The following is a 22,602-nucleotide window of genomic DNA, read 5'->3' on the forward strand; positions in this document are numbered from 1 at the left end:
AATAATTTTATTTATCAATATATAAGGAATGTATTGTTATTAGGAAAATTACTATTTGTTGAAACTTGAACGAAAGAAGTTTTAACATTCAAAGGACTTGAACAAACATCGAGAGACAAAAAATGTTATTCCTTTTTCGTTCTCTGCAAAGAGACCAACACTAACAACCCAACATGTTGATATTCCACAGTCCCTGATATCCTTTCTCCATCACTTTAATGGTTTGATGGGGCCATTTTCATTATTCTTATAATATTGCTGTATTTACATCACCTAATATGCAATGCACCTAATAATAGCAATCATCTACATGATATATCTATTCTCTCCGTAACGCTGACACAGAAACCAAGTGACCACTACAGCTTTGTTCTGCGCGCGTTATAAAACAAAGGTAGTGCTAATATGTATCTTTGAGTATTTTTTATATAACATCCACAAACGTACCAAAAATGTTTTGAAACGACTTTGCAACGTTGTCTCTGCATTCACACAAAGCCAAAACAATTTCCAAGTGATGTTTTCAACGCCGTCAGCTGCCATTGTAAGAGTGCAAACTCGAAAACTAGAACCACTCTAGACACACGGATCGACGATCTAAATTCAGGGAATCAGATAACGTTAAGAATCGTTCTAATCTGATCTGGTCCGAAAGCTAATCGGAACTTGTAAATTTGTGATGTTAAAATGTGAGAAATCGTCGAGTGGTAGGACTTTTTAATAATAGTTTGCAAAACAGCACTCCACATAGGTTGACTCTAATAACAGAAAAATTGTTTTCATCTTACTTGGTGCTCAACAAAACTCACTTATAATTAAATAGAAATTGAAAGGGAACTGCGAATCATATTTTAGGAAATTGAGACGCGCTGTGATCCATTCACATTCCCATTTGTTATATAATCAATTTAATATCACGACACAACTTGTTCTTTCAGAGACATCAGAAGACATATCGCCGTACGCCACCTTCCAGCTGTCAGAGCCGAGCACGCTGCCTCAGAACACGATGCTGCACAGTTTCATGTACCACGAACATCCCGTGACGGAGGGATGCGCCTCGCCGCCCCCCTCCAGCTCCATACAACGAAACTCGCCCTACTACAACATCGTAAGTTGGTCTCGCGCTACAACCTCCGTCTGATCCGCCTTTAATACAACAACATTTTTCTTTTCCTCTCTATAGAAACAGAATAAAAAATGCGTGGAATCTTCCTATTACAATATAGTATGTATCATGCTGAATAACCGCGGTGACGTGTTTGTTTTTGTGGTGTACCTTTTTTTTTATCCCCGTAGAGTGTTACTTCCCTTCAGCCTAGGAAAAAGTTTTGAGGTACCATTGAGATTAATTATCTCTATAGTCAGGGTAGGGCGGTATTGGAATTACTTGTTTAATTACAAATAATAAAATAGTCCTTCTACAACATGTAATTTGAATTTCAAATACTTAAGGCTCCAAAATTCATTTACACATAAATCCGTTTAGAAATCTTATTAATGGGGGATTTCTACAGAAAATAATACTCGACAGGTTTCGTAAGCAATATAAAGGTCGGTAGATATGTTAATCTTTGTGACAAGAAAAGAAAAGGGATCCAGAGTAAGACTAATAGTTGCTCGATATAGATACATGCGAGTATCTGCTGTTGCTGTTTATAGTATATAAAAAAGGAACAGTGTTTCAATATAAAAACTAAATATATAAATAAATACACTGTCATACCTCAGAACTCTTTTCTGCTTCTAATATAAGGTGGATAATAAAGGAACATTATTAACCTATTTATTGTCCATCTTGTATGATATATAAATTGTTTCCAAGGATTCCAAAGATCTATTTATGTATGTCTTAAAGTGAAAATCTGGTAAAAGGTTATTCAATAAGTTTTGTCGTTGGAGTATAGATAAAGACCACTTTATCGCGTTATTAAGTTACACATGATCGACGAAGAATGGGATAGAAGTCGGGGTTAGAAAGCTACGGGAATAAATGTGCACCAATAATTTATGAAAGAGACGACCAATCATAATGGGTTTTTGCACACCCTGAGTGCAGTTATGTATATTATCAACCATTACTCCCTAATTGGAGAGCGTAGGGCGGTTGCCTATATTCTCCTTGCGATTGTACCCATTTTATATAATTATTATACTTTGTTTCCCAATTCTGATATAAGATTTCTATTAATTTCTAGCAACATATCAGTTCTAACACAGGACATATATTATCTAAAGGGTTTTGAGCAATAATTAACCTCTATAAATTACATATACAGAGGATGGGTAAAATAACACCTAACACATACACAATGTCTATTTGTTAATAAGGTGTTGGGCCACTATTTGCTTTTAAATTAGCTGCAATTATTCACGGAATATATTCGTAACTAATAGTTTCCAACGGTAATGTTGTCCGATTCTTGTACCAAAACATCCGCCAATTACTTCAGTGATGTTAGAGATGGAAATCTACTCGTCGCTCCCTACTCCAAAACTCCCAAAATTGTTCTGTTATATTGAGATCTGGTACTCTGGGCAGTGAAGATGTTTGATGATATTCCGATGACCCTCAAACCAAGACCGAACGTTTTTGGCTGCGTGTTTATACGAAATAACGTAAATGATGATTCATGGGACCATACCACATTCTTCCAATCAGAAATGATCAGGTTTCATGACTTTTGCGCCAGTTCTCTCGCAGCTTGGTGTTGATTTTCGTTGTTTTTATAATTAAGGATAATTGAGGGGTTTTGGAATGGCAGCTATTGAAGTTAGTTTTGTTAATTAATTCTTTTAACAGTCGAAATTTCCTCTTAGTCAATCGTTTGATTTAACCGTAGCAGAACAAAGCAGAGCAATAAATAGGCGTCGCATTATTTGCACGAAAGCAGTGTTACCAACATGCAACAAGATGTACAATATCGCATGGTGTTCATATTATTTTGCCATTGTCCATAAAATTTTCCAGTTCCGATCATAACATAGTGTTCTCCTTATCGCACGACAAAACTTACTGAACAAGCCGGCCTTGCAGTTGTGCTTTGGTAAAACGTATCTTGGCTTTGTGTCGGTCTGAGTGTGAGTTTGACCTTGATCAGTTCGTCCCAACCCGTTAGACAGTAGACGAAAATGTGTTTTTATCTCTTTTCTCTTGAAGCAAAAATTTCAAAGTACAAAAGGTCACGGGCGACGCAGGGCGAATCGAAAAGACATCGACAGCGACGAGAGCGAATCGGACCAGGAAGCCCTGACCTCCAGTCGCACCGAGTCCTCCAATCAGTTGGATTTGAAGCACAAAGCCCCAGGTAACGTCCACGTTCGTTATCCACGCCAATACGAAAGCTCGATGTGTTTAACTGTAAAAATATTTATGAAAATCCCGTATTTCACTTCGCGATGTTGTCAGATTTAGGAATTATACTTAAATCTGGGGATAAATGTTCACACGTTCACTCAGATGATTGATTCTATAGCTTGTAGTTCAGGATCTTTTAGTTTTGGAGCTGATAGAGATTTTTAACATATCCTTCCGTCTTTTCTCAATATTTCCAAGCTTCATTCATATATAGACTTTAATAGAGATAATATTTTTACCGGCAAATTTTTATAACCATCATAATTTAATACTTTTTTCCTATTAAAAGTGATTGAGATCAATTATTCTTCTATAGATTATAGATTCTACTATAGATTATTAGGGTTTTCTTTAGTTACGGCAGTCTTAAGTCTGTTGTCTTATATTTTAGAGCCGCATTTATATCAAGTCGGGCTTATCTAGACTGTGACCTATCGTTAACCAAATGCCCATATTCACAATAGTATAAAACATTGTATTTATGATCACTTCACAGTTCTTTGAACTGAATCGAGTTGTCCATGTTTATTGTCCAGGATGGCTTTCCTTTTCTAGCGTTTAGTCACAGCTTGGACTTTATAAGATGAATAAACAACCTGGTTCTCTTCTTGTGTATATATTATTAGCTTAACTAAATAAGTAGAGAAGTTATGTAAATAAATACACACCACGACAAAACTTTAGCACATCACATGTAGGGTGACCTAATGTGTACTAACCTTTTGTACTCATCTCGAATAGCAATTTTTAGTAACTCTTTAACATTGTTAAATTATTTACAATTTGAGTACACAGCCCTTGTAAGTTAAACAAGCGATTATCAATAAGATTCAAATTAGATGAGCACTTTTAATTCAAGTTGAATTACATACAGTATAATTAGGAGTCCCGCGAGGTAGTGTACTGGTCCCGATGCGGTACCTCTTACCTACAGCCGATCTACCGATCACAAAAGCCATTACTAGAAAATCACGAAGATACATTAACAGTATCAGAGGACCCCTTTGATAAAATACAATACGAAATATTGTTGTTTTCTGTGTTTGTGGCACAGCGGAGACACCAACAACCACTATGAAGTTGAAAATTCGCCTAAAGAACTGACTTGTTTGTGGTAAATCCAAACCAAAAATGTTTTTAAAAAAATTAATGAAATATTTTGTCAAGGTGAACATAATAATCGTAAAGGACTTTTGTATTTGAAAACTGTTTTTTCTAAATTAAGAGATGCTAAATTAATAGAAGGCATTTTTGTTTGCCCACAAATAAGAAAACTCATAAAAAACAATGAATTAATAATGAATAATTAATAATTTAAAATTTTCTTACTGTCTTCATTCATATATTGTACTTTAATTTATCATAACTTTAAAATGGTAATGTTTAAGTTTTTGTGTTCAGCAGGTACAATTTGACAAAAAAGCCGTTTTATTTAATGTTAACAAAAAAAATTGTCACAGTGTTGTTAGTATTGTAATTGTGTCTAGTACCAGGATACTTAATGTGAACGTAGAACCAATAGTTTAGAACTGCAGTTTAGTTAGGCATCAGATGCGAACATATTGTTATTGTGACATAAAATAGTGAAGCTTTACGTGCGTTTCAGCGTTCACCTATCACGGTACTGCCCAATCGAGCACGTCTTCCGACCTGTCCCCGATGTCCGAGCAAAAATCGCTGCCCCGCCGCAACAGAAACAGGTCAGACACACCACACCCCCACCCCACCCCGACAATCAACCCTTGTAACCGTCATTAGCTTGTCCAGGTTCGGAGCTCAAGGTCGTTCCGGGTCGCAGCGTCACATTCTCAGCCACCTGTCGGTGGCCGAGACCGTCTTCGGCGAATCGACCACGCCCCCGAGCCAGGCCGGCCAGATCGAGCTGTCCGAGGCCGAGTGCGACATTGACTCGCTGAAGAAGCTGAAGCTGGGTCTGCGCAGTTCGCTATGGGCGCGACCGCAAAGCGGCGGTGGGCAGCAGGGCGGCCAACAACCGCCCTCCGACTACTCCATCGCGGTCTAATATGATTGAGTTCGGCGACGAGGAGGAGGACACGCGTCACCAGCACCTGGGGGACGGACGCTGACAAAATTCCAGTTCTATTTTTAACGAGTCGTTGTTACCACTACTGCCAAAAATCTATTTTCGTTCAAGGACGTAGGATCGGGAGACGTGGACGCGCATCCCCTCCGAGTTGTACGGCGACAGCGGTGGTCCCGGGAGCTCCCTATCGTCACCACACGTCTCGTTCTTCGCCCACGTTCCTACTTCATCGACGCGCAAAAAGGAAAGACCAGGTCCCAGCCGGAAAAGACCTCCTAGGACCGCCGACATCGCCCTTATGTAATATATTTATTATAGTTTGTCAAGAAATCAAAATTTTATACAAAATGATAATGAATCAAAAAAAATTGAGACATATAAGATTATATTGTTATGTTTGATCCCGTTGAGTTTTGAATTGTACCGATTCGGAAGGAAAAGTTGCCAATTTTCGACGTATTTTCTACATGTTATTTTCGTATGTTTTTTCACTTGTAATAAGACTTGGATGGCACGGAGCGCCGGCTCGACGCTCTGGCCCATGACATAGTTAGGTGTACCGATAAATCAAAGAGAATACGAATCAAACTTTGAATCCCTGTACCAGAGTTAAAAAAATAGTTCAAAATAAAAATCAACTTGGAAAAAAATCAAAAAAATTGTTTTTTTGTTCCTTCGCCATTTAAACATAAATAACGCAATTGAGATAATTAGTGAGTAAAAAAATTAAAACAGTATAAAACAGGAATAAATATATAGTATAACCCAAAATTAAGTAAGAACGGCTTTCGGAAGAAGCCATTTTTCCGGACAAAAATATAGAGAAAAAATAATTCCCTCCATTCAATCATAAATGATAAAACATACAAATTTAATTCCTCTTTTTTTGTCGAATTGTAATTTCACCCCATATCAGAGTAAAATACCAACAACTATATTTTAAAAAAATTGCAAATTATGTTCCAAGATACAAGGAAATTTCTTAAACAAACGTATTTTTTCCTGTTTAAAAAATGTTGAACAAAATCTTATATTATTCAACCATAAATGATAAAACAAATAATTATATAATATTTGGTCTACTGTATATAAAATTTGTAAACATTCCGCTCTATATCTCAACAAAAATTCAAATAAAACAGTTAAATAGTGCTACATATATAGCTAAAATTACCTAAACGATTTATAAATAAAATATAATTTCAGCCTCCACTAGAGTAAAAAAATGACAAAATAATAATTAATAACAAAAATCAAAAAAGTTCCTTCACCATTTTATCCAAAATTACGAAATAGTGATAGTAAAGGTGGAAAAATAAAATCCTTAAAAATATACCTGTAAAAATAGATTACCTTCTAACATAAAATAATTTCTTGGAAGAATAATAACTTTTTCGGAAATAAAAAATACTTTGCAATTCAATCATCAATTATAACAAATAATCATATAACATTAGATGTACTATTTGCAAAATTTTCAGTAAAAGTTCCGCCCTATATCGAAGAAAAAAAACCAAACAATAATTCAAAATTAACAAAAAAAAAACAGTAAAATATTAATTGCCTTCGTCAACTGATTAAATTTCCTAAAAGACGTGTTAATAAGTGTAAATATATAAAAAGTATGAAATAAATAAAAGCATAAATCAATCATTTCAAATTAATTTTTTAATAAAATAATGTTCGTAGAAAAAAATTTTGATTTTTCGAGATAAATTATTATAATTCGATTATTATTATTATATAAAATAGGCAAAAATTGTCACGAAATTAGTAAAAATGTATAAAATAACAACAAAAATACATTACAATGCGATATAAAGAACATAACCCTGAAAAATGAGTATTTTCAGAAATAAAGAGAGAAAAATGACGCTCTTTTACTAAAAATATAACACTGATAAAATAAACAAGATCTTCCTGAAAAATACCTTCAATATTGCTAATTAAAATATAGTGTTTTGTATTTTTGGATAAAAATTGCTTATTTTCGCTCATCAAAAATTATGATGAAAAACTCATTCCCTATTCAATCATAGACTACAGAAAAAGAGGAATCACAATATCAGGCGTCCAATTTGTAAAACTTGCGCCCTATATCACAGTAGAAAAAGAAATAAAAAATAAAATGCAACGCTACCATTAAAAATTCCTTCACCATTTAATCATATCTTAGAATAGTTAATATTAGTTAAGAATAGTTAATATAATGATAGAAAACACTTTTGGTTTACTTAATTAAAATGACATGAAAGAAAAATAAAATACCTTTGTCTTTATTTATCCAGTAAAAAAGATCAAGTATAATAGAACCATAAACATAGTTTATGATTCGAAGTGAAAAAAGAAGGTTCTGGAAAAAATATTTCGATTTTGTCTATTTAAAAATATTATAAAGGAAAAAGGAAGTTCCTTCGCCTTTTCATCGTAAGTTATTTCAAGCTGTAGTCGCGTTCTAATTCATCTCTGTATGGCGTTACTACTATGCTGAAAACTATACTATATTAAAATTAACTAAATTAAACTAAAATTAACTTGTAATGAACAAGGAATATTAAGGAAAAGGTGATAGAAAACATAACCATAAAAAAAACAAAAAATATATTTCTATACCGTTTCAACTAAATACTGCTAATCTCAGCCGTCGTCGCGGCCTTAAATCTCTAAAATATCGTATAAAAAATAATAAATAACTTATACAAAAAGAAACTAAAAATAAAACGATACCAAAGTCGTTGATAGTAAAAGGAAAAATTGGTAAAGGTGGCACTAATGGACGGTGGTGCATCCTGTTTCATCAAGAGGACGAAATAACGAAATCCCTAAAAAACGGATGGACATCTAACGTCCTTGTCCGCCTTGCAGGAGAATGCTCCTTGGAAAACGCTCACCTGTGACCACGCTATATGCAACCTAACAACATAAAATAAAGAATAATATGTGTATTTCTTGAGGTTTTGTTCAATTAAATTGTAGTTGATTGGCAAAATATCAATTTTGTAATAATTTCCGTGCAAAAATTATATAAGATGTCTCAAAAGAAAATTTATAATTGTTTATATTCACTCAGTAAACTACTAATAAACTATTGTTAGTTGGGGAAAAAAATTCTTGTATTTGAATGGTAGGTAAATATTTTGATATTATTTATGTATTAAAATTATATCTATATAAAGTGACTCAATGGTAAACATGAAAAACATGCAGAAAACTCTAGAAATGTTTGTAAAAAATCAATTTTGTGTATATAAATAACTAAACCAAACAAATATACGAAAGGAATCTTACAGTGTTTTTTGGGAGAGTGTAAAGTCAACGATGTTCTGGTAGAAACGCTGCTGGCTGGTCTGTTCTGAGCACCTGGTCTGGGCATAGCTGATGAAGAGCAAGCCCTGTTCTTCATACTGCTCCAAACCCCCTTGGTGTTTGTGATTTTGGTCATTGAACATGCGAGACAACGCCTGCAAAACAATTTAGGACGAATTCCTGGGAAAATAGTTCAGATATACATATACCTCGCTGGTGATGGATAGAGCCGAGAGCTCTCGGATGATACTGAGCGCGGTTTCGTTCCTGACCTGCACGGGAACGTCCAAGTCCAACCTCGAAAGGTACCTGGACAAGCACCTTCTGGAGTTGGTCACCGATCTGAACGACTCGTTCACCGTCATGTGAAACGGGGTGAGGATCTTCTTGTCCGACGTCCAAAGACTGTGGTACGGAAGAATGGAGGCGATGAGGGACTCGGCTATTTCCTGGCCGATGCGCCCGTACAGAACAGGTGCGGGGAAGGCCTCGCTGAAGAACGGTTCGCTCAGCAGGCTTCGGGGAACTATGACCTGATTCTTGGAAGCCACGTATCGTACTGCTGGTGTCTCCCTCAAATATTCCGCGAGAAAATCACCCCCAGTTAGAGACTTCGTCAGCAGCTTCTCCTCCAAACTGGTCCGGAAGATCATGGCGTTTTTGACACTCTCGAAGAAATTTAGTTTTATGACTGTAAAAGAAACGAAGTAATCCTTGAGGTACTGGAGTGTCTTTAGGTCATCTGGTAACCCCACTTGTAGGGTGATGCTATTCAGTTTGGTATCCAAATGTTGGTAAAGCAATGGATATATTTTAAACACCGCGATCTTCTCCTTAACAACGCCGAGAATACTGTGGAAGGTGCTGTTTACGATGTTCTTGGTTTTGGTGTTTATGGGGGACGCCTTTTCATGCAGGTACTCGATGGCTAGACCCATGTGGGTTTTAAGCAAGGACGTGCAAAACTCCCAACGCTTCAACGGCTGCGAAATTCCGAACAAAGCCGAATTGAACGAGTGCAGGAGGGGCGGGTACTGATCGGCTAAAAAGGGAATGTATTTCTGCACCAAGCTCCAAATGAGGTACCCGTTCATGGTCAGTCTGTCCGTGCTGGCGATGATTTGGGAAATTTGAGTGAGGTAGCTCAAAGAGGTAATGATCACCTCCGTATTCTCCGAGATGTTGGCTTTAGGGTACATGGCTTGAAGGATATCGTGGAACGGTATCTAGAAGAGGTAGGAGCGATTCGAAATTATCCTGTGGAACATCGCGTTTCCACTTACCATACTGTGCGCGTCTTTCAGTTCGAACAGCGCCATGGTGTTGTAGGAGGTGATGGGATTGCGTGAGGAGGCTCGAGAAGGAGTGACCTCCGCTATCCTCTTCTCGTAACTGTAAATGTCCTGCGCGAACTTGGACGCCTCGGATTTCGGGGTGTTGAGGTTGATCACCACGTCCCTGATGTACTCTAAATAAGCGTTTCGCATCTGCAATAATAGTTTTACACTATTAATAAAGCTCTGTAAAGTCAGACGGGGCAAGGTCCGGACCATATGACGAATACATAACTAATCCTAAGACCTATGAATATTGAAAAGTCTTGAAGAATTCTTCTAATGAGAATTCTACCGCAACCCACTTATCTGTATACATAATTCATCAGAGAAAATTGCACAAGATGTTTCACAATCGACCTCCATAACAGAAACAGATAAATTGAGATGCGGTTTGAAATTGAGAATTGTAATAAAAATTCTTTCTTTTTAATTATGCTATTTTTCTTTTTTCGTATGGCTAGTATGTCCTGTTTAACTCCTATTATTGCTCCAACTCGCAGCATCATCCTTAAGGTGAGAATTATAGCTTTAGAAACTCAAGAAAGCCACAGGAAACTAAGACAGGTAAATATGGTGATATTTTAATTGTAAAATCTTGGGGTTCTTTCACAGTTAAGCTTGTGGTGATGTGTTGTGTGCCCAAAATAACAGTTATAAAGTCGCATAATGGCTTCAAGGATATGTCCACCTCTCGAGTCAACTGCTATGACGATTTTTATACAATCAGCTACTATTTTTTTTTGAACTACCATCTGAGCTACGTTACGTTGCTACGTTATATGGCTTAATTCGATACATAATTTATTTATCCACGGAATATAAAATATGTACAAGAAAATTACGTTTTTTCAGTTTACTGCATATTGAGAGCAGCAGGATGTTCTGACGCAGTTTGCAGGTCGCGTGTGCGTCACCCAAAACTAAAATAATTTGCCATTAAAAAACATCGGCGTGAAATAAATGCCATTGTTTGAAATTGATATATCCGAAAAACAAGAATTTAATAAGACAAGAGAGATTTCCAAACCGCAAAAGGTTGGGGCAGCTACCATTGTAAAACATTTTGTTAAAATACTTAAAATGATGAAACAAATAAATGGAGATTAATGTTTTATCATATTTCAAAGACCACAAGTGCAACACTAGCTTTAAGATGACAGTGATGATGTAAATGATGACCAAAGATATTGGCTGATTGAAATGTATGACAACGGAAAATGTTCTCAGAATTATGTGCGAAATCCATCAAAGACAACCCCAATCTTTTAATGAAATTTACAGAAATTAAACTTGATATCTCAAAATTGCCAACTTATTGAATGCTAATTGAATATTCGCCGTATATTCCGGAGTTAGCATTACTCGGGACGAACGATGGCGATATGAAATTCATCAAATAGCAGCCAAAAGTCCTCAAGTCAATCAAGTAAGAAGAAATGTAGAAAATAGTTCAAACAAGTGTATTGATAACAAGGCAAGATTCTTTATAATTCTCGTAATTTCCATTGATCTGCAATTATTTAAATGGAAACGATAGCAAGAAAAACTTGACAATTACAAACATTTTTTTTAAATACACCTTTCACCGTATAACTTAGAAACTAAAGGTGGTGTAAAAATTATTATACTATTAGATTCAGCGTAAAATTCTTTATAAACCAAGTAATTTTCATTAACCTGCGATTGTTTGAATGGAAATGACAGCAATATATTTGAAAATGGCAAAAAATCGCAAATTTTCACGACTGTATATATGGAAAAATCATTAATTTTTTCTATCTCTCGGATAAAGATAAAAGCTACAGAATATATGTATTTTGGGGTGAAAGAAACGAAAATCCATGTTAAATTCTTCTAGAATGTATAGATTTTAAGATATGTGTCATAATCCGAAATTAACTGATTTTTTTGAAAATAGGCTATTCATTGTGCAATTTAAAAACCAAAAGTTATATAATAATAGTTATACCACCATTCGATTCAGCGTAAAATTCTCTATAAACCCTGTCATTCCCATTAACCTGCGATTATTTGAATAGAAATGACAGCAATATATTTGAAAATGGCAAAAAATCGCAAATTTTCACGACTGTATATATGGAAAAATCATTAATTTTTTCTATCTCTCGGATAAAGATAAAAGCTACAGAATATATGTATTTTGGGGTGAAAGAAACGAAAATCCATGTTAAATTCTTCTAGAATGTGTAGATTTTAAGATATGGGTCATAATCCGAAATTAACTGATTTTTTTGAAAATAGGCTATTCACTGTGCAATTTAAAAACCAAAAGTTATATAATAATAGTTATACCACCATTCGATTCAGCGTAAAATTCTCTATAAACCCTGTCATTCTCATTAACCTGCGATTATTTGAATAGAAATGACAGCAATATATTTGAAAATGGCAAAAAATCGCAAATTTTCACGACTGTATATATGGAGAAATCATTAATTTTTTCTATCTCTCGGATAAAGATAAAAGCTACAGAATATATGTATTTTGGGGTGATAGAAACGAAAATCCATGTTAAATTCTTCTAGAATGTGTAGATTTTAAGATATGGGTCATAATCCGAAATTAACTGATTTTTTTGAAAATAGGCTATTCATTGTGCAATTTAAAAACCAAAAGTTATATAATAATAGTTATACCACCATTCGATTCAGCGTAAAATTCTCTATAAACCCTGTCATTCTCATTAACCTGCGATTGATTGAATAGAAATGACAGCAATATATTTGAAAATGGCAAAAAATCGCAAATTTTCACGACTGTATATATGGAGAAATCATTAATTTTTTCTATCTCTCGGATAAAGATAAAAGCTACAGAATATATGTATTTTGGGGTGATAGAAACGAAAATCCATGTTAAATTCTTCTAGAATGTGTAGATTTTAAGATATGGGTCATAATCCGAAATTAACTGATTTTTTTGAAAATAGGCTATTCACTGTGTAATTTAAAAACCAAAAGTTATATAATAATAGTTATACCACCATTCGATTCAGCGTAAAATTCTCTATAAACCCTGTAATTCTCATTAACCTGCGATTGTTTGAATAGAAATGACAGCAATATATTTGAAAATGGCAAAAAATCGCAAATTTTCACGACTGTATTATATGGAAAAATCATTAATTTTTTCTATCTCTCGGATAAAGATAAAATCTACAGAATATATGTATTTTGGGGTGATAGAAACGAAAATCCATGTTAAATTCTTCTAGAATGTATAGATTTTAAGACATGTGTCATAATCCGAAATTAACTGATTTTTTTGAAAATAGGCTATTCACTGTGCAATTTAAAAACCAAAAGTTATATAATAATAGTTATACCACCATTCGATTCAGCGTAAAATTCTCTATAAACCCTGTAATTCTCATTAACCTGCGATTATTTGAATAGAAATGACAGCAATATATTTGAAAATGGCAAAAAATCGCAAATTTTCACGACTGTATATATGGAAAAATCATTAATTTTTTCTATCTCTCGGATAAAGATAAAAGCTACAGAATATATGTATTTTGGGGTGAAAGAAACGAAAATCCATGTTAAATTCTTCTAGAATGTATAGATTTTAAGATATGTGTCATAATCCGAAATTAACTGATTTTTTTGAAAATAGGCTATTCATTGTGCAATTTAAAAACCAAAAGTTATATAATAATAGTTATACCACCATTCGATTCAGCGTAAAATTCTCTATAAACCCTGTAATTCTCATTAACCTGCGATTATTTGAATAGAAATGACAGCAATATATTTGAAAATGGCAAAAAATCGCAAATTTTCACGACTGTATATATGGAAAAATCATTAATTTTTTCTATCTCTCGGATAAAGATAAAAGCTACTGAATATATGTATTTTGGGGTGATAGAAACGAAAATCCATGTTAAATTCTTCTAGAATGTGTAGATTTTAAGATATGGGTCATAATCCGAAATTAACTGATTTTTTTGAAAATAGGCTATTCATTGTGCAATTTAAAAACCAAAAGTTATATAATAATAGTTATACCACCATTCGATTCAGCGTAAAATTCTCTATAAACCCTGTAATTCTCATTAACCTGCGATTATTTGAATAGAAATGACAGCAATATATTTGAAAATGGCAAAAAATCGCAAATTTTCACGACTGTATATATGGAAAAATCATTAATTTTTTCTATCTCTCGGATAAAGATAAAATCTACAGAATATATGTATTTTGGGGTGATAGAAACGAAAATCCATGTTAAATTCTTCTAGAATGTATAGATTTTAAGACATGTGTCATAATCCGAAATTAACTGATTTTTTTGAAAATAGGCTATTCACTGTGCAATTTAAAAACCAAAAGTTATATAATAATAGTTATACCACCATTCGATTCAGCGTAAAATTCTCTATAAACCCTGTAATTCTCATTAACCTGCGATTATTTGAATAGAAATGACAGCAATATATTTGAAAATGGCAAAAAATCGCAAATTTTCACGACTGTATATATGGAAAAATCATTAATTTTTTCTATCTCTCGGATAAAGATAAAATCTACAGAATATATGTATTTTGGGGTGATAGAAACGAAAATCCATGTTAAATTCTTCTAGAATGTATAGATTTTAAGACATGTGTCATAATCCGAAATTAACTGATTTTTTTGAAAATAGGCTATTCATTGTGCAATTTAAAAACCAAAAGTTATATAATAATAGTTATACCACCATTCGATTCAGCGTAAAATTCTCTATAAACCCTGTAATTCTCATTAACCTGCGATTATTTGAATAGAAATGACAGCAATATATTTGAAAATGGCAAAAAATCGCAAATTTTCACGACTGTATATATGGAAAAATCATTAATTTTTTCTATCTCTCGGATAAAGATAAAAGCTACAGAATATATGTATTTTGGGGTGATAGAAACGAAAATCCATGTTAAATTCTTCTAGAATGTGTAGATTTTAAGATATGGGTCATAATCCGAAATTAACTGATTTTTTTGAAAATAGGCTATTCATTGTGCAATTTAAAAACCAAAAGTTATATAATAATAGTTATACCACCATTCGATTCAGCGTAAAATTCTCTATAAACCCTGTAATTCTCATTAACCTGCGATTATTTGAATAGAAATGACAGCAATATATTTGAAAATGGCAAAAAATCGCAAATTTTCACGACTGTATATATGGAAAAATCATTAATTTTTTCTATCTCTCGGATAAAGATAAAAGCTACAGAATATATGTATTTTGGGGTGAAAGAAACGAAAATCCATGTTAAATTCTTCTAGAATGTATAGATTTTAAGATATGTGTCATAATCCGAAATTAACTGATTTTTTTGAAAATAGGCTATTCATTGTGCAATTTAAAAACCAAAAGTTATATAATAATAGTTATACCACCATTCGATTCAGCGTAAAATTCTCTATAAACCCTGTAATTCTCATTAACCTGCGATTATTTGAATAGAAACGACAGCAATATATTTGAAAATGGCAAAAAATCGCAAATTTTCACGACTGTATATATGGAAAAATCATTAATTTTTTCTATCTCTCGGATAAAGATAAAATCTACAGAATATATGTATTTTGGGGTGAAAGAAACGAAAATCCATGTTAAATTCTTCTAGAATGTATAGATTTTAAGATATGTGTCATAATCCGAAATTAACTGATTTTTTTGAAAATAGGCTATTCATTGTGCAATTTAAAAACCAAAAGTTATATAATAATAGTTATACCACCATTCGATTCAGCGTAAAATTCTCTATAAACCCTGTCATTCTCATTAACCTGCGATTATTTGAATAGAAATGACAGCAATATATTTGAAAATGGCAAAAAATCGCAAATTTTCACGACTGTATATATGGAGAAATCATTAATTTTTTCTATCTCTCGGATAAAGATAAAAGCTACAGAATATATGTATTTTGGGGTGATAGAAACGAAAATCCATGTTAAATTCTTCTAGAATGTGTAGATTTTAAGATATGGGTCATAATCCGAAATTAACTGATTTTTTTGAAAATAGGCTATTCACTGTGCAATTTAAAAACCAAAAGTTATATAATAATAGTTATACCACCATTCGATTCAGCGTAAAATTCTCTATAAACCCTGTCATTCTCATTAACCTGCGATTATTTGAATAGAAATGACAGCAATATATTTGAAAATGGCAAAAAATCGCAAATTTTCACGACTGTATATATGGAGAAATCATTAATTTTTTCTATCTCTCGGATAAAGATAAAAGCTACAGAATATATGTATTTTGGGGTGATAGAAACGAAAATCCATGTTAAATTCTTCTAGAATGTGTAGATTTTAAGATATGGGTCATAATCCGAAATTAACTGATTTTTTTGAAAATAGGCTATTCATTGTGCAATTTAAAAACCAAAAGTTATATAATAATAGTTATACCACCATTCGATTCAGCGTAAAATTCTCTATAAACCCTGTCATTCTCATTAACCTGCGATTGTTTGAATAGAAATGACAGCAATATATTTGAAAATGGCAAAAAATCGCAAATTTTCACGACTGTATATATGGAGAAATCATTAATTTTTTCTATCTCTCGGATAAAGATAAAAGCTACAGAATATATGTATTTTGGGGTGATAGAAACGAAAATCCATGTTAAATTCTTCTAGAATGTGTAGATTTTAAGATATGGGTCATAATCCGAAATTAACTGATTTTTTTGAAAATAGACTATTCACTGTGCAATTTAAAAACCAAAAGTTATATAATAATAGTTATACCACCATTCGATTCAGCGTAAAATTCTCTATAAACCCTGTAATTCTCATTAACCTGCGATTGTTTGAATAGAAATGACAGCAATATATTTGAAAATGGCAAAAAATCGCAAATTTTCACGACTGTATATATGGAAAAATCATTAATTTTTTCTATCTCTCGGATAAAGATAAAATCTACAGAATATATGTATTTTGGGGTGATAGAAACGAAAATCCATGTTAAATTCTTCTAGAATGTATAGATTTTAAGACATGTGTCATAATCCGAAATTAACTGATTTTTTTGAAAATAGGCTATTCACTGTGCAATTTAAAAACCAAAAGTTATATAATAATAGTTATACCACCATTCGATTCAGCGTAAAATTCTCTATAAACCCTGTAATTCTCATTAACCTGCGATTATTTGAATAGAAATGACAGCAATATATTTGAAAATGGCAAAAAATCGCAAATTTTCACGACTGTATATATGGAAAAATCATTAATTTTTTCTATCTCTCGGATAAAGATAAAAGCTACAGAATATATGTATTTTGGGGTGAAAGAAACGAAAATCCATGTTAAATTCTTCTAGAATGTATAGATTTTAAGATATGTGTCATAATCCGAAATTAACTGATTTTTTTGAAAATAGGCTATTCATTGTGCAATTTAAAAACCAAAAGTTATATAATAATAGTTATACCACCATTCGATTCAGCGTAAAATTCTCTATAAACCCTGTAATTCTCATTAACCTGCGATTATTTGAATAGAAATGACAGCAATATATTTGAAAATGGCAAAAAATCGCAAATTTTCACGACTGTATATATGGAAAAATCATTAATTTTTTCTATCTCTCGGATAAAGATAAAATCTACAGAATATATGTATTTTGGGGTGAAAGAAACGAAAATCCATGTTAAATTCTTCTAGAATGTATAGATTTTAAGATATGTGTCATAATCCGAAATTAACTGATTTTTTTGAAAATAGGCTATTCATTGTGCAATTTAAAAACCAAAAGTTATATAATAATAGTTATACCACCATTCGATTCAGCGTAAAATTCTCTATAAACCCTGTAATTCTCATTAACCTGCGATTATTTGAATAGAAATGACAGCAATATATTTGAAAATGGCAAAAAATCGCAAATTTTCACGACTGTATATATGGAAAAATCATTAATTTTTTCTATCTCTCGGATAAAGATAAAAGCTACAGAATATATGTATTTTGGGGTGAAAGAAACGAAAATCCATGTTAAATTCTTCTAGAATGTGTAGATTTTAAGATATGGGTCATAATCCGAAATTAACTGATTTTTTTGAAAATAGGTTATTCACTGTGCAATTTAAAAACCAAAAGTTATATAATAATAGTTATACCACCATTCGATTCAGCGTAAAATTCTCTATAAACCCTGTAATTCTCATTAACCTGCGATTGTTTGAATAGAAATGACAGCAATATATTTGAAAATGGCAAAAAATCGCAAATTTTCACGACTGTATATATGGAGAAATCATTAATTTTTTCTATCTCTCGGATAAAGATAAAAGCTACAGAATATATGTATTTTGGGGTGATAGAAACGAAAATCCATGTTAAATTCTTCTAGAATGTGTAGATTTTAAGATATGGGTCATAATCCGAAATTAACTGATTTTTTTGAAAATAGGCTATTCACTGTGCAATTTAAAAACCAAAAGTTATATAATAATAGTTATACCACCATTCGATTCAGCGTAAAATTCTCTATAAACCCTGTAATTCTCATTAACCTGCGATTGTTTGAATAGAAATGACAGCAATATATTTGAAAATGGCAAAAAATCGCAAATTTTCACGACTGTATATATGGAAAAATCATTAATTTTTTCTATCTCTCGGATAAAGATAAAATCTACAGAATATATGTATTTTGGGGTGATAGAAACGAAAATCCATGTTAAATTCTTCTAGAATGTGTAGATTTTAAGATATGGGTCATAATCCGAAATTAACTGAATTTTTTGAAAATAGGCTATTCATTGTGCAATTTAAAAACCAAAAGTTATATAATAATAGTTATACCACCATTCGATTCAGCGTAAAATTCTCTATAAACCCTGTAATTCTCATTAACCTGCGATTGTTTGAATAGAAATGACAGCAATATATTTGAAAATGGCAAAAAATCGCAAATTTTCACGACTGTATGTATGGAGAAATCATTAATTTTTTCTATCTCTCGGATAAAGATAAAAGCTACAGAATATATGTATTTTGGGGTGATAGAAACGAAAATCCATGTTAAATTCTTCTAGAATGTGTAGATTTTAAGATATGGGTCATAATCCGAAATTAACTGATTTTTTTGAAAATAGGCTATTCACTGTACAATTTAAAAACCAAAAGTTATATAATAATAGTTATACCACCATTCGATTCAGCGTAAAATTCTCTATAAACCCTGTAATTCTCATTAACCTGCGATTGTTTGAATAGAAATGACAGCAATATATTTGAAAATGGCAAAAAATCGCAAATTTTCACGACTGTATATATGGAAAAATCATTAATTTTTTCTATCTCTCGGATAAAGATAAAATCTACAGAATATATGTATTTTGGGGTGATAGAAACGAAAATCCATGTTAAATTCTTCTAGAATGTATAGATTTTAAGACATGTGTCATAATCCGAAATTAACTGATTTTTTTGAAAATAGGTTATTCACTGTGCAATTTAAAAACCAAAAGTTATATAATAATAGTTATACCACCATTCGATTCAGCGTAAAATTCTCTATAAACCCTGTAATTCTCATTAACCTGCGATTATTTGAATAGAAATGACAGCAATATATTTGAAAATGGCAAAAAATCGCAAATTTTCACGACTGTATATATAGAAAAATCATTAATTTTTTCTATCTCTCGGATAAAGATAAAATCTACAGAATATATGTATTTTGGGGTGATAGAAACGAAAATCCATGTTAAATTCTTCTAGAATGTATAGATTTTAAGACATGTGTCATAATCCGAAACTAACTGATTTTTTTGAAAATAGGCTATTCATTGTGCAATTTAAAAACCAAAAGTTATATAATAATAGTTATACCACCATTCGATTCAGCGTAAAATTCTCTATAAACCCTGTAATTCTCATTAACCTGCGATTATTTGAATAGAAATGACAGCAATATATTTGAAAATGGCAAAAAATCGCAAATTTTCACGACTGTATATATGGAAAAATCATTAATTTTTTCTATCTCTCGGATAAAGATAAAATCTACAGAATATATGTATTTTGGGGTGAAAGAAACGAAAATCCATGTTAAATTCTTCTAGAATGTATAGATTTTAAGATATGTGTCATAATCCGAAATTAACTGATTTTTTTGAAAATAGGCTATTCATTGTGCAATTTAAAAACCAAAAGTTATATAATAATAGTTATACCACCATTCGATTCAGCGTAAAATTCTCTATAAACCCTGTAATTCTCATTAACCTGCGATTATTTGAATAGAAATGACAGCAATATATTTGAAAATGGCAAAAAATCGCAAATTTTCACGACTGTATATATGGAAAAATCATTAATTTTTTCTATCTCTCGGATAAAGATAAAAGCTACAGAATATATGTATTTTGGGGTGATAGAAACGAAAATCCATGTTAAATTCTTCTAGAATGTGTAGATTTTAAGATATGGGTCATAATCCGAAATTAACTGATTTTTTTGAAAATAGGCTATTCACTGTGCAATTTAAAAACCAAAAGTTATATAATAATAGTTATACCACCATTCGATTCAGCGTAAAATTCTCTATAAACCCTGTAATTCTCATTAACCTGCGATTATTTGAATAGAAATGACAGCAATATATTTGAAAATGGCAAAAAATCGCAAATTTTCACGACTGTATATATGGAAAAATCATTAATTTTTTCTATCTCTCGGATAAAGATAAAATCTACAGAATATATGTATTTTGGGGTGAAAGAAACGAAAATCCATGTTAAATTCTTCTAGAATGTATAGATTTTAAGATATGTGTCATAATCCGAAATTAACTGATTTTTTTGAAAATAGGCTATTCATTGTGCAATTTAAAAACCAAAAGTTATATAATAATAGTTATACCACCATTCGATTCAGCGTAAAATTCTCTATAAACCCTGTAATTCTCATTAACCTGCGATTATTTGAATAGAAATGACAGCAATATATTTGAAAATGGCAAAAAATCGCAAATTTTCACGACTGTATATATGGAAAAATCATTAATTTTTTCTATCTCTCGGATAAAGATAAAATCTACAGAATATATGTATTTTGGGGTGATAGAAACGAAAATCCATGTTAAATTCTTCTAGAATGTATAGATTTTAAGATATGTGTCATAATCCGAAATTAACTGATTTTTTTGAAAATAGGCTATTCATTGTGCAATTTAAAAACCAAAAGTTATATAATAATAGTTATACCACCATTCGATTCAGCGTAAAATTCTCTATAAACCCTGTAATTCTCATTAACCTGCGATTATTTGAATAGAAATGACAGCAATATATTTGAAAATGGCAAAAAATCGCAAATTTTCACGACTGTATATATGGAAAAATCATTAATTTTTTCTATCTCTCGGATAAAGATAAAATCTACAGAATATATGTATTTTGGGGTGAAAGAAACGAAAATCCATGTTAAATTCTTCTAGAATGTATAGATTTTAAGATATGTGTCATAATCCGAAATTAACTGATTTTTTTGAAAATAGGCTATTCATTGTGCAATTTAAAAACCAAAAGTTATATAATAATAGTTATACCACCATTCGATTCAGCGTAAAATTCTCTATAAACCCTGTAATTCTCATTAACCTGCGATTATTTGAATAGAAATGACAGCAATATATTTGAAAATGGCAAAAAATCGCAAATTTTCACGACTGTATATATGGAAAAATCATTAATTTTTTCTATCTCTCGGATAAAGATAAAAGCTACAGAATATATGTATTTTGGGGTGAAAGAAACGAAAATCCATGTTAAATTCTTCTAGAATGTGTAGATTTTAAGATATGGGTCATAATCCGAAATTAACTGATTTTTTTTAAAATAGGCTATTCACTGTGCAATTTAAAAACCAAAAGTTATATAATAATAGTTATACCACCATTCGATTCAGCGTAAAATTCTCTATAAACCCTGTAATTCTCATTAACCTGCGATTATTTGAATAGAAATGACAGCAATATATTTGAAAATGGCAAAAAATCGCAAATTTTCACGACTGTATATATGGAAAAATCATTAATTTTTTCTATCTCTCGGATAAAGATAAAAGCTACAGAATATATGTATTTTGGGGTGAAAGAAACGAAAATCCATGTTAAATTCTTCTAGAATGTATAGATTTTAAGATATGTGTCATAATCCGAAATTAACTGATTTTTTTGAAAATAGGCTATTCATTGTGCAATTTAAAAACCAAAAGTTATATAATAATAGTTATACCACCATTCGATTCAGCGTAAAATTCTCTATAAACCCTGTAATTCTCATTAACCTGCGATTATTTGAATAGAAATTACAGCAATATATTTGAAAATGGCAAAAAATCGCAAATTTTCACGACTGTATATATGGAGAAATCATTAATTTTTTCTATCTCTCGGATAAAGATAAAAGCTACAGAATATATGTATTTTGGGGTGATAGAAACGAAAATCCATGATAAATTCTTCTAGAATGTGTAGATTTTAAGATATGGGTCATAATCCG

General features: G+C 31.8%; 2 protein-coding genes across 6 annotated transcripts in view; one reads left to right on the forward strand and one right to left on the reverse strand.

Moving 5' to 3' along the window:
- Dscam2 (Down syndrome cell adhesion molecule 2) overlaps positions 1-6,048 on the forward strand; it is a 125,333-nt gene extending 119,285 nt beyond the window's left edge. For 2 of the 4 annotated variants that reach the window (XM_076416905.1, XM_076416904.1), the window contains 5 exons: positions 939-1,111; positions 1,187-1,228; positions 3,161-3,308; positions 4,965-5,058; positions 5,117-6,048. In XM_076416905.1, the coding sequence (XP_076273020.1) occupies positions 939-1,111; positions 1,187-1,228; positions 3,161-3,308; positions 4,965-5,058; positions 5,117-5,381 (722 nt within the window). In that variant the 3' untranslated portion in view covers positions 5,382-6,048. The remainder of the gene's footprint in view (positions 1-938; positions 1,112-1,186; positions 1,229-3,160; positions 3,309-4,964; positions 5,059-5,116) is intronic. The other 2 variants (XM_076416907.1, XM_076416906.1) reach the window with 1 other exon arrangement.
- A 1,938-nt stretch (positions 6,049-7,986) lies between these two features.
- Positions 7,987-22,602, reverse strand: part of LOC143203568 (protein gone early) — a 44,527-nt gene continuing 29,911 nt past the window's right edge. For both annotated transcript variants that reach the window (XM_076415773.1, XM_076415772.1), the window contains exons 6-9: positions 9,992-10,195; positions 8,918-9,934; positions 8,691-8,863; positions 7,987-8,315 (exon numbers count right to left, since the gene is read on the reverse strand). In XM_076415773.1, coding sequence (XP_076271888.1) covers positions 8,225-8,315; positions 8,691-8,863; positions 8,918-9,934; positions 9,992-10,195 — 1,485 coding nt within the window. In that variant the 3' untranslated portion in view covers positions 7,987-8,224. The remainder of the gene's footprint in view (positions 8,316-8,690; positions 8,864-8,917; positions 9,935-9,991; positions 10,196-22,602) is intronic.

The sequence above is a fragment of the Rhynchophorus ferrugineus genome, unplaced genomic scaffold (genome assembly GCF_030347505.1).
Source record: "Rhynchophorus ferrugineus isolate W39M unplaced genomic scaffold, kcgeb_rfMv2 rfM10, whole genome shotgun sequence".
NCBI classification, from domain to species: Eukaryota; Metazoa; Arthropoda; class Insecta; order Coleoptera; family Curculionidae; genus Rhynchophorus; species Rhynchophorus ferrugineus.